The 17562-nt window shown below is 39.6% G+C and overlaps 1 protein-coding gene and 1 non-coding gene across 5 annotated transcripts in view; both read right to left on the bottom strand.

Annotated features, from left to right (window-relative positions):
• Window positions 1–17562, bottom strand: part of LMLN (leishmanolysin like peptidase) — a 91790-nt gene that overhangs the window by 49495 nt on the left and 24733 nt on the right. For all 4 annotated transcript variants that reach the window (XM_058426647.1, XM_058426648.1, XM_058426649.1 and 1 more), the window contains exons 6-10: window positions 16070–16248; window positions 12485–12590; window positions 10706–10800; window positions 6567–6684; window positions 639–746 (exon numbers count right to left, since the gene is read on the bottom strand). In XM_058426647.1, coding sequence (XP_058282630.1) covers window positions 639–746; window positions 6567–6684; window positions 10706–10800; window positions 12485–12590; window positions 16070–16248 — 606 coding nt within the window. The remainder of the gene's footprint in view (window positions 1–638; window positions 747–6566; window positions 6685–10705; window positions 10801–12484; window positions 12591–16069; window positions 16249–17562) is intronic.
• LOC116481402 (U6 spliceosomal RNA) lies at window positions 2230–2336 on the bottom strand. Its single transcript, XR_004251556.1, has one exon. It is a non-coding gene; the product is annotated as a U6 spliceosomal RNA (small nuclear RNA).

Below are 17562 nucleotides of genomic sequence, written 5' to 3'. Positions count from 1 at the left end.
CCAGGTACTTGGGAGGCTGAGGCAGGAGGACTGCTTGAGCCCAAAAGAGTTTGAGGCTGCAGTGTCCTATGATCATGCGTGTGAATAGCTGCAGCACTCCAGCCTGGATGACACAGTGAGGCCCTGTCTCTAAGAAATATAAAAATTTTAATAAAAGAAATACTAGAGTAGATACAGGACTTCATTTATTGAAAATCTGATGTCTTTTTTAAACTGAGCTCATAGTTCTACATGACTTATTTGTTTCTGTTAGTGATCTGTTTACTTGTTTTTCCCACAAGTCTTGTTATCTTTACTGTCCAATTTTGAAGAAAAAGGTTTTTCAGGGAAGCATACATTGCATTATAGCAGAAGCACCTACAGTGCCTTGGAAAAAGTGAAAAAAGTTGCATAAATATGTGAACCCATGAAAAAATAGACAATTCTGCATGTGTTTGCACACACATACATATATAACATTTATGAAAGTATACACAAAAAACATAAGGACTGATTGTATCTGGAAAGTGCATCTGGAGAGCTGAAGGGGTAAAGGGACCTAAACATTTTTCAGTTTATAACCTGCTTGAATAACTTTTACCATAATTACGAATTATTTTCATTAAATAAAGTCTAGGAAAATTTAAAAACAAACTGACCTCTAATAACCTTTTTTCCCAATGGTTCAGCTCAGTGCCCATACCACCTTGATTTTCAAGTTCCATTCCCTCCAGAACTGGACAATCAAAATGTTTTCGTGCTTCCTCCTAAACCAGAAAAAAAATCAGAAACAAATATGGTACAAAAGTACCGTAAGATAATGGCAAACTTTTCATCACATGAATATAATAAGTTAACATTAAAGAATTACTTCGTTGAGAAACGAGAATTTCTTTTTAAAATATGGTTTTTAATATAATTACATATTTTAATGCAGTCACATTCTTCTTTGCTGGGAAATTACTACTTCTCTTAGTATCTTTTCTTCTCTGAAGATTTTCACTTTTGTACCGTATAGCTAAAAAATGTTATAGACTAGGATGATTGACAGTTGTAACTCATGTCAATAACAATTTAAAATTTTTTTATTTTATTTTAAATTGACAAGTTATAACCGTATATATTTATGGTGTACAGTGATGTTATGATTTATGAATACAATGTGAAATAATTACATCAAGCTAATATAGCCATCATTTCAAATACTTATTTTTTGTGAGAACATTTTAAATTTACTCTCAGTAATTTAAATCTGTGCAATACACTGTTATTGACCATATTCACCACGCTGTGCAATAGATCTCAAAAAAAAAGAAAAAAAAAGTGTTACTCCTGCCTGTGATTTTGTACCCTTTGGCCATCACCTTACCATTTCCCCCCACCCCAGCCTCTATAACCACTACCCTCTGCTTCGGGGTTCAGTAGTTTTAGATGTCACATGTGAAATGCGAAAACATTAGGTATTTGTCTTTCTGTTCCTTTTTTAGCATCATGTTCTCCAGTTTCACCCATGTTCTTACAAATGACAAAATTTCTCGCCTTTTTAAGGCTGACTAGTATTCCATTGTGTTAGTGGTGCCAACTTCCTGTGCAGTCCGATATCTGTGTGTAACTGTTGATTTCCCCATAACTTAACTATTAATAGTCTACTGTGGACTAGAAGCCTTACCAATAACTGCAGTCATTTCACACATATACTGTATATTTTATGTATTATGTACTGTATTCTTACAATAAAGCTAGACAAAATAAAATGTTATAAAAAATATCGTCAGGAAGAGAAAATATATTCACTATTCATCAAGTGGAAGTGGGTCCTCATAAAGGTCTTCATCCTTGTCTTCATGTTGAGAGGAGGAAGAGGAGGGATTGGTCTTGCTGTCTAAGGGGTGGCAGAGGTGACAGAAAGTCCACAAATAAGTGGACCTGAGCAGTTCCAACCTATGTTGTTCAAGGGTCAATTGTATATAACACACTTTCTTTACCCACTCATCTGCTGATGGACGCTTAGGCTGATTCCGTAATGTGGCTATTGTAAACGGTGCTGCAGTGAACACAGGAGTGCAAACATCTCTTTGACAAACTGGTTTCAAATCTTTTGTGTAAACAAGGATTGTTGGATCATATGGTAATTCTATTTTTAGTTTTTTGAAGAACTTCCAAACAGTTTTCCATAATGGCTGTACTAATTTATACTATCTCCACATCCTCACCAACACTTCTTATCTTTTGTTTCTTTTCTTTTCTTTTTAAAATATGGAATGCTTCATGAATTTGCATGTCATCCTTGCACTGGGACCATGCTAATCTTCTCTGTATCATTCCAATTTTAGTCTTTGTGCTGCCAAAGTGAGCACTCTTTTGTCTTTTTGATAAAAGTCATCTGACAGACATAAAATGACATCTCATTGTGCTTTTAATTTTCATTTCCCTAAGGATTAGTAATGTTGAGCATTTTTTCACGTACCTGTTCACAATTTGCATGTCTTCTTTGCAGAAATTTTTTTATTTCTCCAAAGGTCCTTGACCCATTTTTTAAATGGGCTGTTTGTACATAGCTGTTTGCATTTCTTGCATATTTTGGATATTAACACCTTTTCTGATGTATGGCTTGCAAATATTTTCTCTCAGTTTCTAGGTTGTCTCTTCACACTTTTGTTTCCTTTGCTGTGCACAGGCTTCTCCATCTGATGTAATCCCATTTGTCCATTTTTATTTTTGTTGCCTGTGCTTTGAGGGTCCAATCCAAAAACTCATTGCCCAAACCAATGTCATGTAGTTGTCCCCTTACGTTTTCTTCTAGTAGTTTTACAGTTCCTGGGCTTAAGTTTATTTAATACGTTTGGAGTTGGTTTTTGTATATATGGTATGAGATAAAGGTCAAATTTCCTCCTTCTGCATATGGATATCCAGTTCTCTCAACACCATTTATTGAAGAGACTTTTTCCCATTGTGTATTCTTAGCACCTTTATTAAAAATCAATTAACTATAATTGGTTAATCATAATAAAGTCAATAAATGAATCATAATTTATTCTGTTCCATTCATCAATGTGCCTATTTTTATGTCAGGACCATGACATTTTAATTACTATTCCTTTGCAGCACAGTTGGAAATATTGCAGAGCTGGAGGCAGCACACTGCCTGAACAGCTTTGTTCTTTTTGCTCATGCTTGTTTTGGCTTTTTTTTTTTTTTTTTTTTTTTTTTGGTGTGTTTGTGGTTCCATATGAATTTGAGGATTTTTTTTTCTACTTCTGTGAAAAATGACATTGGAATTTTGATAGGGATAGCACTGAATCTGTAGACTGTTTTGGGTAGTATGGACATTTTAACAATACCAATTCTTCTACTCCATGAAAGTGGGATACCTTTATATTTATTGTGTCAATTTCTTTCATCTAGTTTTCAGTGTACAGGTCTTTTACTTCCCTGGTTAAATTTATTCCTAAGAATTTTTTTTTTTTGGTAGCTATTGTAAATGAGATTGTTTTCTTAATTTCTTTTTCAGGTAGTTTTCTGTTAGTATATAGAAAACTACTAATTTTTGTGTGTTGATTTTGTATCCTACAACTTTTACTGTATTTATTAATCCTCACAATTTTTTGATGGAGTCTCTAGGGTTTTCTATATATAAGATCACATCATCGGCAAACAGCAACTATTTCACTCCTTCCGGTCCTATTTGGATGCCTTTTATTTATTTCTACAGCCTGACTGCTCTTGTGATGACTTCCAATACTATGTACAAGTGGTAAGAGTGTTCCAGACCTTGGAGGAAAGGCTTTCCAAGGGCTGTAGCTCTTCAAAAATGTTAGGCTAATTTGTGAGATATTTTCATTCATGTTCTGACATTTAGATAGCGGTTGTAATACATAATTTCCAAATACTCTCCAATACTAGAATTCAGATATTCTATGGCTTTTAAAAAATTCATACTATCTGAGGCACTAATTGTGTCCCCATGAAGTCAAGCTAAACTGTACATGACAAACAATGTTATTAGTACAAATAAATGACCAAAAATGTTATTTGTTATTAGAGTATTGCTGCCCTGGTAAAAAGAGTCTGGAAGTAATCCCTACTCTTCAATTTTTCACTAATGAGTATAAGGTTGGCTGTGGGTGTCTCTTATATGGCCTTTATTGTGCTGAGGTACCTTCCTTTTGTACCTAATTTGGTTAGTTTTTTATCATAAAAAGATACTGAATTTTGCTAAATGATTTTTTTGCATCTATTGAGATGATCATATGGTTTTTGTCCTTCATTCTGCCAGTGAGATGGATCACATTTACTGATTTGCTATGTTCAGCCATCCTGGGGATAAATCTCACTTGATCATGATGGATGACCTATTTAACGTGTTGTAGAATTCAGCTTGTTAGTATCTTGTTGGAAAATTTTTGTACTTGTGCTCACCAAGAATATTAGCCTGTAATTTTCTTTTCTTATGGCCTTGTCCAAATCTGTTATTAGAGTATTGCTGCCCTGGTAAAGAGTCTGGAAGTAACCCCTACTCTTCAATTTTTTGGAAAAGTTTGAGAAGGACTGGATTATTAGTTCTTCTTTAAACAATTGGTGAAATTCAGCAGTGAACCTGGTCCTGGGCTTCTCTTTGATGGCAGACTTTTATTACTGATTCAATCTCATTACTCATTATTAGCCTGTTCAGATTTTTTATTTCTTCATGATTCAGTCTTCATAAGTTGTATTTGTCTAGGAATTTGTTCGTTTCTTCTAGGTTATCCAGTTTGTTGGTAGATAATTGATTATAATAGTCTCTCATGATCCTTTGTGTTTCTGTGGTATCAGCTGTAATGTCTCCTCTTTCATTTCTTATGTTATTTGCATCTTAGTCTAACTAAAAGTTTGTCACTTTTAGCTGTTCAAAAAATCTATTCTGGTCAGACACAGTGGCTCACACCTGTAATCCCAGCACTTCAGGAGGCCGAGGCGCGCAGATCACCTGAGGTCACCAGTGGCCCCTCTGTTGTGATACCTCTTAGGATCAGTGGTACCATTTCTATAATGACGGATCATTTGGTGTCTGTATTAGTCAAGGTTCTCCAGAGAAACAGAACCAATAGGATGTGTGTATACATCTATACATACGTACACATAGAGAAAGAATATGAGATGAGGGGAGGAAGAAATTTCCATTTTTCTTTTTTTTTTTTTGAGACAGGGTCTCACCCTGACCAGCATGGTGAAACCCCGTCTCTACTAAAAATACAAAAATTAGCCAGGCGTGGTGGCGGGAGCCTGTAATTCCAGCTACTCAGAAGGCTGAGGCAGGAGAATCACTTGAACCCAGGAGGCAGAGGTTGCAGGGTGCCGAGCTCGTGCCATTGTACTCCAGCCTGGGAGACAAGAGGGAAACTGTCTCAAAAAAAAAAAAAAAAAAAAAAAGTTGCTCAGTAGAATAAAACGTTGCTCATTGGGTTCTATCTGTCCTTTAGAGATTTCCAGAGATGGGAAATAGCCCAAGAGCAGTGCAAAACTTTGTAAGTCAGAGAGCTGTACAAAGTCAAGGAAAAGGGGAAAGGAGAATAGCCATGGTACCCAAATATTTGGCCCAGATATTCTGGATGTTTCTGTGAAGGTGTTCTCTTGAATGAGAGTAACATTGCAATGAGTGGACTCTGAAGTAATGATCACCTTCCATAATGTGGGTAGGCCTCACCCAATCAGGAGAAGGCCGGAAGAGAACAAAGACTGACCTCCTCTGAACAAGAAGTCATTCTGCCTTTGGACTCCAAGGGCAACAATCCTCTGAGTCTCCAGCCTGCTGGCCTATCCCATCAGATTTGAACTCACCCACCTTCCACAGTCATGTGAGCCAAATCCTTAAAAGTCATCTCTTGGCCAAGTGTGGTGACTCATGCCTATAATCCCAGCACTTTGGGAGGCTGAGGCAGGAGGACTGCTTGAGCCCAGGAGATCAAGACCAGTCTGGGCAACATAGTGAGACCGCATCACTACAAAAAAATAAACAAAATTAGCTGGGTGTGGTGGTGTGTGGCTGTTGTCTCAGCCACTTGGGAGGCAGAAGTAGGAGGATCACTGTGGCGCAGGAGACAGAGGTTTCAGTGAGCCGAAACCACTACACTCCAGCCTGGGTGACAGAGTGAGACCCTGTCTCAAAAAAAAAATAAAGAAAGAAAATAAAAGAAAAAAAGACATCTCTTCCTCCCCTCCTCTCTCGTATTCTTTGTGTACACATATGTATAGATATATACACACATCCTATTGGTTCTGTTTCTCTGGAGAACCTTGACTAATACAGACAACAAAGAAAATGATCAGTCATTATAGAAATGGTGTCAGTGGTCCTAAGAGGCGTCACACCAGAGAAGGCACTGGCCTAAAGCACTGGGTGGGATGGGAGCCGTGAGGGCCATGGACAAGTTTCTATCTCCTCAGATTTCTCGTGGCCTGTAGCTTTATTGCACTGCCTTTATGTGACTTTTCCTACTATCGGCTCTAAAATATTACAAGTTCTTAAACAATAACGATGAGTAAAGAAACGACCACAGTAAAGGAAAAGAACAGATGGCTCATGAGACGTGAAGTTTGGTAATACTTACAACAACACGAGGCGTTACCAGGAGATACACAGTGTGACGAACTATCTTATTATCTCGAACATCCCATAATCTCTCCACTTTTCGAACTACTTTATCACTCCATTGATATAATCCCAGACTGTAATTATAGAATTAAAACACAATTATTGTTGAAAATTCACCACTTTAAATGTAAAAATATTTACATTTACTGTAAAAAGTCTTTATAAATATCAATATGAAATTAAAATATTTGAGAACCTTCTATGTACCAAGTCAGACAAAGTACTTGATAAGTATTTTCCTTTCTACATTTTTTTAAATTTAATTTTTTGGTTGGGTGCAGGGGCTCACACCTGTAATCCCAGCACCTCAGCAGGCCGAGGTGGGAAGATTGCTTGAGCCCAGGAGTTTGATACCAGCCTAGGCAATACACGAAGACCTTGTCTCTACAAAAAATTTAAAAATTCGCTGGGCGCAGCAGTGCAGGCCTGTGGTGCCAGCTACACAGGAGGCTGAGGCAGGAGAATCACTTGAGCCCAGGAGGTTGACGCTGCAGTAAGCCATGTTTGTGCCACTGCACTCCAGACTGGGTGACGGAGCAAAACTCTGTCTCAAAAACAAAATAAATAAAATAAAATAAAATAAGCCAGGCATGGTAGTGTGTGCCTGTAGTCCCAGCTACTTGTGAGGCTGAGGCAAGAGGATCATTTGAGCCCAGGAGTTCAAGGCTGCACTGAGCTGTGTTCACACGGCCGCACTCCAGCCTGGGTGACAGAATGAAATCCAGTCCAAAAAAATTTTTTACATTTATTTTTTATCTGCTATGTTGCCAAAGCTGGTCTCGAATTCCTGGCCTCAAGCCATCTTTCTACCTCAGCCTTTCAAAGCTCTGGGATTACAGACGTGCCACTGGGCCTAGCCTTGACAAGTATTTTCAAATTTCATCTTTTCAACAACCCTATGAGATTATCATCACTATTTTGCAGATAAAGAGACAAAAGTTCAGGGAGATGAAGTAACTTGTTCAAGTTCACATAGCTAGCACTTGGCTAAGATGACGATGAATTACTTCCTTTTGACAAGTGTACAGGATAAAATGAAACCAAGTTCACAGATATCCAAGTATATAAGGAAACATAACCAACAAAATGACATATTAATTTAGTGGGAAAGTAGAATTTATCTAATAACTGTGCTGTGAAGCTGATTATCCATTTAGAAAAAAAAGGTTAAATCCTTTTTTCACCACATACAAAAATAAATTCCACAAACACAGAAGCAAAAATGACAGAGTAAAAATCTCTCAAAATTCTCTCTATGAAAGCAATGAGAAAACTACCCAACTTGGTGAAATCAACTTCTTAAACTTTGGAAATTAATCAAAGATTTATAGCAATGCAGAAAGCATTTATTCATGAAAAATGGATGAATCTCCATAGAAACAGGAGCGGTGTGGTGCGTTTCCATGCCCTTTCTCCAGCTTTTGGGCAGCCTTGAAAACCGACAGCCCACAATCATGGTGAAAACCAGTAATCTGACAGCCACTGTAGCAGGCAGAACAGGGTTAATTGGAAAAATGAATTTAAAAACATGCTCTAACTATATATCTACGAGAGACATAGGTTAGACTAAAGAACACAAATAGGTGGAAAGTAAAAGGATAAAAAGATATACTACATAGGCCAGGTGCAGTGGCTCACACCTGTAATCCCAGCACTTTGGGAGGCCGAGATGGGCAAATCACTAGAGGTCAGGAGTATGAGACCAAACCTGGCAAACATGGTGAAATTCCGTCTCTACTAAAAATACAAAAATTAGCCAGGTGTGGTGGCACATGCCTGTAATCCCAGCTACTCGGGAGGCTGAGGCAGAAGAATCACTTGAACCTGGGAAATGGAGGTTGCAGTGAGCCAAGATCGTGCCACTGCACTCCAGCCTGGGTAACAGAGTGAGACTCTGTCTCAAAAAATAATAGCATAAATTTAAAATGAAAATAAAAAACTAGATGAGCATGGTGGCACACTCCTGTAGTCCCAGCTACTCAGGAGGCTGAGGTGGGAAGATCATCTGAGCCTGGGAAGATCAACACTGCAGTAAGCCGTGATCGTGACTGTGCCACCGCAATGCAACCTGGGCAATAGAGGGAGACTCTGACTCAAAAAAAAAAAAAGGGGGGGGGGGTAAATCCAGCATAAAGATATAACAATTATAAACATATATGCATCTTACAAAAGAATCCCAAAATACATAAATCAAAAAAAATTTCAAATGCATTGAAGTTATAAATGTAAAGAAATCAAATAATAATTTACTAGAATAAATTTAGGAGAATATTTTTATAATCTTTTGAGGCCTTAAGCAACAAAGAAAAAAACATCTGAGTAGAGTGGCACGTGACCGTAGTCCCAGTTGCTTGAGAGACGGAGGCAAGAAGCTTGCCTGAGCCCAGGAGTTTGAGACCCACCTGGGCAATAGAGTGAGACCCTGCCTCAAAAAAAAAAAAAAAAAAAATAGATGAATTTAATGATAAAAAACTTAAAAACTTTTCTATACATGGCAAAAGCATGATAAATGAAGTAAAAAGATAAACAACTAGGATAAATATTTATAATAAGCATGAAAAAGGAGTAATATCTCTAATTTATAAAGAACTGCTACAACGTGATTAGAAAGGGAAAATTAACCTAAAAGACTGGACAAGGAAAAGTTATGGAAAATTACGATGGAGATCAATTTTTGTTTTTCCCTGTAACCTAAGTCATTTTTTTTTCTGGCTTATTCCCTAGACTACTTCTACCATTTTCCCTATAAATCTCTCATTCTCAGCAAAAGAACAGAAAACATAAAGAGGGTTTTCTTTTCCAATACTGTTTTATAAAAATTTCAAACATAGGCCAGGCGTGGTGGTTCATGCCTGTAATCCCAATACTTTGGAAGGCCGAGGTGGGCAGATCACCTGAGGTCAGGAGTTCGAGACCAGCCTGGCCAACACGGTAAAACCCTGTCTCTACTAAAAATACAAAAATTAGCCAGGCGTGGTGGGGGGCGCCTGTAGTCCCAGCTACTCGGGAGGCTGAGGCAGGAGAATGGTGTGAACTCAGGAGGCGGAGTTTGCAGTGAGCCGAGATCACACCACTGTACTCCAGCCTGGATGATACAGTGAGACTCCATCACAGAAAAAAAAAAAAAAAAAATTCAAACATACAAAACATTAAAAGAATTGTTTAATAAACACCCTTATAATCAATCAGCTCACCTAGATTCTGTAATTAACATTTTGTTGTACTTGTTATCACGTATCTGTTCATCTACCCATGCCTTCAAGAGGTTGTTTTTAATTCCTGTTTTTCCATGGCAAGGCAATGTTTACACATAAGTAGTGAACAAAGCCAGCCAGAAAATAAAGTTTTTACCTTATTAATCACTCCAATCTCTCTTTACCATTCATACTTCAAGATTAACAGTTTCCCCAAATACAGTTAAAGCCAACTCCAATTCTTCGTATCTGTAACAACTGAATTTATTACTCTATTATCTTCGTTTTTACTGGAAGGCTTCTCTTTTCTTTCTTGAGACAGTGGCTGTGTCACCCAGGCTGGAGTGCAGATGCGTGATCACAGCTCACTGCAGCCTCAACCCCCTGAGCTCAATTGATCCTTTTGCCTCAGCACCCCAAGTAGCTGGGACTAAAGGTGCACGCAACCATGCCCGGCTAATTTTTGTATTTTTTTGTAGAGACAGGGTTTTGCCACGCTGCCCAGCAGGTTTTGAACTCAAGGGCTCAAGCAATCAGCCCACCTTGGCCTCCCAAAGTGCTAGGATTACAGGCATGAGCCACGGTGACTGGCCGGAAGGTTTGATGCTTTTGAGGAATATCCTCAATGCAAGGAAGCACTGCAAATTATCAGCTTAAGAATGGTTCTTGCATGTGGGTATCTCTCTCCTCCTTCCTTACATCATTATGTAAACATTGCCTATCTCACAAGTTGTGTTTTGCATAAAATGGCCTCTTATATCCTATTTTGTTTTAATATCTACAATTTCCTTAGGTTTGCCATGAAGACATTATTATTTATGGCATCTAATATGCTATGATTCTCAGATTCTAGTCTTAGCACCCTCCTAAAAGAGAAGAACAAGAACAACAACAAAAATACCTATAATTAAAAGGTGGGAGGCCATCTGCAAATCTTGAAGTGAGAGGATTTCCATCTTTATCATGATAGAATGCAAACAGCCCAGCAGAGAAACCCTGTAAGAAAAAGTTCAAAATGTCTTCAAGTGAAAAACATCAAGGCAGGCTACAGGCCTGCGATCAAAAGAGACCACTGATACTAACCGGTACATAGAAGCACCACACCAGTGCTTCTGTAGGAACTTCTCATATGTTGGAATTGAACAACAATTAAGTGTTCCGTATTTATAAATTTTAAATTCTGATTACTTGAGGTAAATATTTCTAACGAGAAATTTTCTAAAATACATCACGTTTTAAATTTATATTCAGTATAAATACTATAAACATTAATTACTGTCTTGTATTTCTAAGCACCATTAGAATTTTAAAACCATAAAGAACACCAGCTGTTGTGTTTTTAATTCCTGTCTGCTGTGTGTGTGTGTGTGTGTGTGTGTGTGTGTGTGTACATTATGAAATAGTTCTGAAAGTCTGTCTGCGTTTTAAAGTTATTTTGGCCTTCTTATACATATAGAAGAATCCTCCCAAAGTGCTGGGATTACAGGTGAGAGCCACTGCACCCGGCCCTTCTTCCTTTTTTGAGAAGGTATCAGCTATCAGGTATCACTTCTGAACAACAGCTGGACCAGAACTGAAAAGATGGAAGCCAGACACTGAGGTACATGGCCAAGACTGACACTTGCTTACAATAAATTTAATTAAAAATTACTGGGAAGATAAACATTCATATGTGTTCAAATATACATGTAAAAAAAATATTTAGCTGACAATTTCCTTTCCTTTAATTTGAGGAAGCGGTTTCCCCCTATAAGGATTTTCACATGGTTATCAGAAGCGGCAGAAGAAGGGCCGGGCACGGTGGCTCACACCTGTAATCTCAGCACTTTGGGAGGCTGAGGCAGGGGGATCACTTGAGCCCAGGAGTTCAAGACCTGCCTGGGCAACATGGCGAGACCCCATCTCTACTAAAAATACAAAAATTAGCAGGGCATGGTGATGCGTGTCTGTGGTCCCAGCTACTCTGGAGGCTGAGGTGGGAGGATCATCTGAGCCCAGGAGGTTGCAGCAGCAGAGGGCTGGACACAGTGGCTCACCCATCTCATCTCAACACTTTAGGAGGCTGAGACAGGAGGATCACTTGAGCCTAGGAGTTTGAGACCAGCCTGGGCAACATAGCGAGACCTTATCTCTACCACACACACACACACAAAATTAGCCAAGTGTAGTGGCACATGTCTGTAGTCCCAGCTACTTGGGAGGCTGAGGTGGGATCACTAGAGCCCAGGAGGCTGAGGCTGCAGTGGGCCATGATGGGGCCTTAAAAACCAAACAGCAGCAGCAGCAGCCCAGGGCTCTGCTGTATCTATATACTTCCATAGGCCTTTCAGTATCATTCATTCTTCAATCTTAGAATTTTAAAAGAGGAAAAAGCTTTATAAATCTTTCTGTTTGTTTGTTTCATACAAGGTCTGCCTCTATCACCAGGCTGGAGTGCAGTGGCACAATCTTGGCTCATTGCAACCTCAACCTCCCTGGGCTCAAGCCATCCTCCCACCTCAGCCTCCCAAGTAGCTGGTACCACAGGTGCACACCGCCATGCCCCGCTAACTTTTGTATTTTTATTGAACGTGAATCTAGGAATCCACATCATCTTAAAATGGAATATATGTATAAAAATGAGAACATACTAAGCAGAAAATCAAGGCATGAAGGAAAGAACAGTAAGGGTAGAATTTACCAGGGCATGAATAACTTCATGTTTCACTGTGGACAGCATCCCAACAAACTCCTGAGGCTGGGTAGAGATCATATTTGGACACAGGTTAGCATATCCTGCTATTGGCCTGTCAAAATAGACATTGAATTTTTAAATTATATTCCAGAACAATATTTATTAACATTTACTTCTCCATCAAATACTGCTCAAGGACAGAAAAATCTTTGCAAAATATCCAATGCAATTTTCTACCATCACTATCTTTTACTTTTAAGACGTGTATCTTCTGCTTTCCTATGGCATGGCAAATCAACACCTGTTTCCACAAAAGGACATAGTTGATTATACTTTAATGTGAAGTTTTGAAATATATCAATATAATACCCAAAAAAGAATGAACTGAAAGGCTCAAATTCTAACACTATTTTAGTTGCAAAATCCATATTTGACTTCAGCATTTCAGTCTATCTACGGGCAGAGACAGGCAGGTAGAGAGGAAAGCAGTTATCAAATGGGGCAATAAGTGAATGGTTCAGGTTGCTGAAAGTCGCTGACCCTTCTTATCTGTTTGCTATTCCCTTTCTCCTGCTCCAATACTGCCTACATTCACGTAAATATTTCTACCTTCCCATCATCTTCTTCCAAATTCTACACCCTTTAGAATCTACACAATTCTACATCTCTCTCTGTGCCTAGAACCTGCAAGTCCAAAGGCAGACTAGGATTCGAGAGTCCAGAGTAATTCAGTTCCACCGTGCGCCTCCCTGTCTTTCAAAAGCTGTGGCCAATGAACCATGCTGAGGAACCCCCAAGCTCAGTTCTCCTACCACTATGTTAACATTTTACATAGAAACACCACAAACCTCATCAAAGGATAACTGCCTATTTACAAAGTACATTTATCTTATTTAAATTGTTAAATATATTTTCTTCATAGGTAATAGCAACAGACTTAGAATTAGAAAAAGTATGAATACAATTCATTTATTTAAAAATTGCCACAGTGACCTCTAAAATATAAAATGGATTTCACTTCCAGGCTTAAAACCCTTCAGGGGCTTCCTGCAGCCCTTGGAAGAAAACAGTCCTGTCTGCCCGTCAAAGCACCTGTCCTCCGACAGTGTCCACTGAGGGGCTCCTGAAGCAACAGGTGCACATGGCTTCTGCCTTCACAAGCTCTCCCCACATCTCTTTATTTGCCTACAGCCTATCAGTGTCCAGGCTGCAGCTAACGTTTCCCTTTTTCAAAGAGGTCTTCCTTGCTCAGCTGACCTACCAAGTGTTTCCTCTTTTATTTTCCTCTGTTACAACATTCTATATTTTCTTTTTTTATTATATATTTTCTACGAAGTACTTATCATACTTTGAAATCACATATTTATTTGCAGGAATATTTAATACCTGTCTCCCTCTGCAATCCATAAGTTCCATGAGGCAGGTACACATCTATATTTCGTTTACCTCGTCTGTTGGCCGCTAAAATATTCATGAAATGATTAATGCAACATAGCAATTGTGAAGGAAGGTTTCACTTCCTTGAAAAAGAACAAATTAAGGCTGGGTGCGGTGGCTCATGCCTGTCATCCCAGCACTTTGGGAGGCCAAGGCAGGTGGATCACCAGAGGTCAGGAGTTCAAGACCAACCTGACCAACATGGCGAAACCTTGTCTCTACTAAAAATACAAAAATTAGCCAGGCGTGGTGGCGCGCACCTGTAGTCGCAGCTATTCAGGAGGCTGAGGCAGGAAAATCACTTGAACTCGGGAGGTTGAGGCTGCAGTGAGCCGAGATCATGCCATTGCACTCCAGCCTGGGCAACAGAGTGAGATGCCATCTCAAAAAAAAAAAAAAAATGAAGATAACTGCTTTTTCTTCTAACAAATCTAGGAGAAGTTAGTTAACTAATTCATATGTCTAAAAGGGCCACTGCTGAGGTGTTAAACATCCATCTATTGGTCAAAACACAAGCTGAGGCCAGGCACAGTGGCTCACACCTATAATCCTAACACTCTGGGAGGCCGAGGCAGGCAGATTACCTGAGGTCAGGGGTTCAAGACCAGCCTGGCCAACATACTGAAACCCGTCTCTATTAAAAATACAAAAATTAGTCGGGCGCAGTGGCGCGCACCTGTAGTCCCAGCTACTTGGGAAGCTGAGGCAGGAGAATCGCTTGAACCCGGGAGGCAGAGGTTGCAGTGGGCCAAGATCACGCCACCGCACTCCAGCCTGGGTGACAGAGCGAGACTCTGTCTCAAAAAAAAAAAAAAAAAGACTAGCTGACTCCCTTTGAAGTCAGCTAATCTCAAATCTAATCTCACCTAGATTTGAGAATGTTACATACAATCTATTCTGAGACATATGGCAATTTCTACTGCCTTTAATTGATTTGTCTGGTGTGTGACAAGCAATCTTCTGCATATATAACTTTTCATTTCAAAGCTGAGCTGCTTCACGGGAAAATTTTTTGAAATCTTTTGTAAATAAAGAGAACTCTGAATTTCTAAGTGATATTTAGCTAAGTGAATCACATATAACAAATTACATGACAATTAGATGAATAGTCATTATTAACACCTTTCTTAACAGTTTTAGCACAGAAGTCCTAAAATTAAAGTTCAAATTGTTTCCTTAGAGCAGAAGTCACCTGGAAAGAAAATTCTCTTGACAGTGGACTTATTATTATTATTGTTGTTGTTTTTTGGACACAGGGTCTGGCTCTGTGGCCCAGGCTGGAGTGCAGTGGTGCAATCACAGCTCTCCGCAAGCTCTGCCTCCCAGGCTTAAGCAACCCTCCCACCTCAGCCTCCTGAGCAGCTGGGACTACAGGCGCATGCCACCACTCCTGGCTAATTTTTGCATTTTTTGTAGAGACAGAGTTTCACCATGTTGCCCAGGCTGGTCTCAAACTCCTGAGCTCAAGTGATCCACCTGCCTCAGCCTCCTAAAGAGCTGGGATTACAGGTGTGAGCCACCGCACCCACCCATTTTGTTTTTTCTTTTTTGTGGGGGACAAGGTTTCACTCTGGTGCCCAGGCTGGAGTGCAGTGGCATGATCACAGCTCACTGTAGCCTCAACCTCTCAGGCTCAAGCAATCCTCCCACCTCAGCCTCCTGAGTAGCTGGGACCACGGGTGCGTGCCACCACACCTGGCCGATTTTATTTTTTGTCAAGATGAGGTCTCACTATGTTGCCCAAGTGGGTCTCAAACCCCTGGGCTGACGTGATCCTCCCACCTCAGCCTCCCAAAGAGCTAGGATTACAGGCGTGAGCCACCGCACTTGGCCCACTTGACAGCAGACTTTTTCTTTGGAATTTTGGCAAAAACGATAGGATCAAAATGGAAGAGGAACAGCAGGGAGAAAAGTCAAAAGAAGTGCTTCACTCTTCTCTCTTTCACTTTGACTAAAAACGTGGGTTATCACATTAATAACAGTCTAATCACGGTCTCCTAACCCTACTCCAAATCCAGGCAGCATATGCTATTCCTGTCTACCAGAGGCGATCTGGCAAATGCAAGATTCCTGTAATCTTAACACTAAAAATACAGTTTGCTTCAAGAGTTCCCATATTAGATCTTGGAAACTAAGTCCCGGAGGAAAGTTTACCTGTCCATGTTTGCTTCCTGCTGACAGTAGGCTGCATAAGAGATGATGTTTTCATGGCTGCATCTCTCAGTGGCCAGAGCACCAACGTAAAGAACAAAGTCTGCATCTGAGATGCCTTCTTGGTCTGGCACACCTACTGCTCCATGAGGCCACTTACCCCCACGGTAGACCCGGCATTGCTGCACCCACGGGGGACGTCAGAAAGCCAGAACAGAGACAAAGTTAGCTGTAGTGGCATTTAATCTTATAGTAAAATCTACACTATAAACACAGTACAATTTAATCTTTATTATCCCTAAACTTTTATCAAAATCCGTACCTCCCTGTCTACTCAATACCTAGCTCTAATTCTGAATTTATTTTACTGAAATGTCCACTTTACATAAAATGATCATAAACCTACAATCTCAATTAAATAATGGCTATTTACAAAGGAAGGCCAACCAAACAGGATGCTGAAAAGACAGAAATACAAAAGGTTTTAAAACTCTGAAACTGGATGAAGGGATTTCCCTAAAAGCAACTTTTTTTTTTTAACTTTCTTTGAATCTACAATTAATTCTAAACTAAGTGGTAAAAAAAATCTTATCTAATGGAAATATATTTCCTATTATAATGTAATTCACATCTTGTTAAAAATTCAAACAATATAAAGGTATGAGTCATCTCCCCTTGTTTCTTATCTTCTAAGCAAATCTTTTATTATTAAAAAAAAATTTTTTTGAGGCGGAGTCACTCTGTCACCCAGGCTGGAATGCAGTAGCATGATCTCGGCTCGGCTCCTGCCACAGCCCCCCAAGTAGCTGGGTTTACAGGTGCCTGCTACCATGCCCAGCTAATTTTTATATTTTTAGTAGAGATGGGGTTTCACCCTATTGGCCAGGCTGGTCTGGAACTCCCGAACTTGTGATCGGCCAATCTCGGCCTCCCAAAGTGCTGGGATTACAGGCATTAGCCACCATGCCCAGCCTAAAATTTTTTTGTTTTGTTTTATTTTAAACAATCCAAGTTTTTTATTTTACAGTTCTGTGTATCACAGTCTGACATTGGTTTCACCAGGCTAAAATCAGTTTCACATAGCTGTGTTCCTTTCGGGTGGCTCTAGAGGAGAACCAATTTCCTTGCTCACCAGGTTTGGTTCACTTCCATCTGGGTGCAGCCCTGAGATCCCTGTCTCCTTCCTGGCTGTCGCTGACGGCCTGTCCCAGCTTTTAGATGCCACCCACCACTCCTTGCCCCAGGGCCCTTTCCTCCATCTCCAAAGCCAGTAATGGCAGGTTGGGCATCTCTCACAGTTTGTATTGTTCTTCTCTCTGTCATAGTATCTCTTTCTGGCCACAACTGGAAAGATTATCTACATTTAAGGACTCATGTGATTCATCTGAGCCCACCTGGGTAGTCCAGGATAATTTACTCATCTCAACATCCATATCCTTTTTTTTTTTAAATTTTGCTCCCTTTTTTATTATTATTATTGTACTCTAACTTTTAGG

This window comes from Hylobates moloch, unplaced genomic scaffold (genome assembly GCF_009828535.3).
Source record: "Hylobates moloch isolate HMO894 unplaced genomic scaffold, HMol_V3 SCAFFOLD_13, whole genome shotgun sequence".
In the NCBI taxonomy this organism is placed as follows: domain Eukaryota; kingdom Metazoa; phylum Chordata; class Mammalia; order Primates; family Hylobatidae; genus Hylobates; species Hylobates moloch.
Note: the sequence above shows the minus strand (reverse complement) of the source record. Positions and strands in the feature narration are given on the sequence as shown.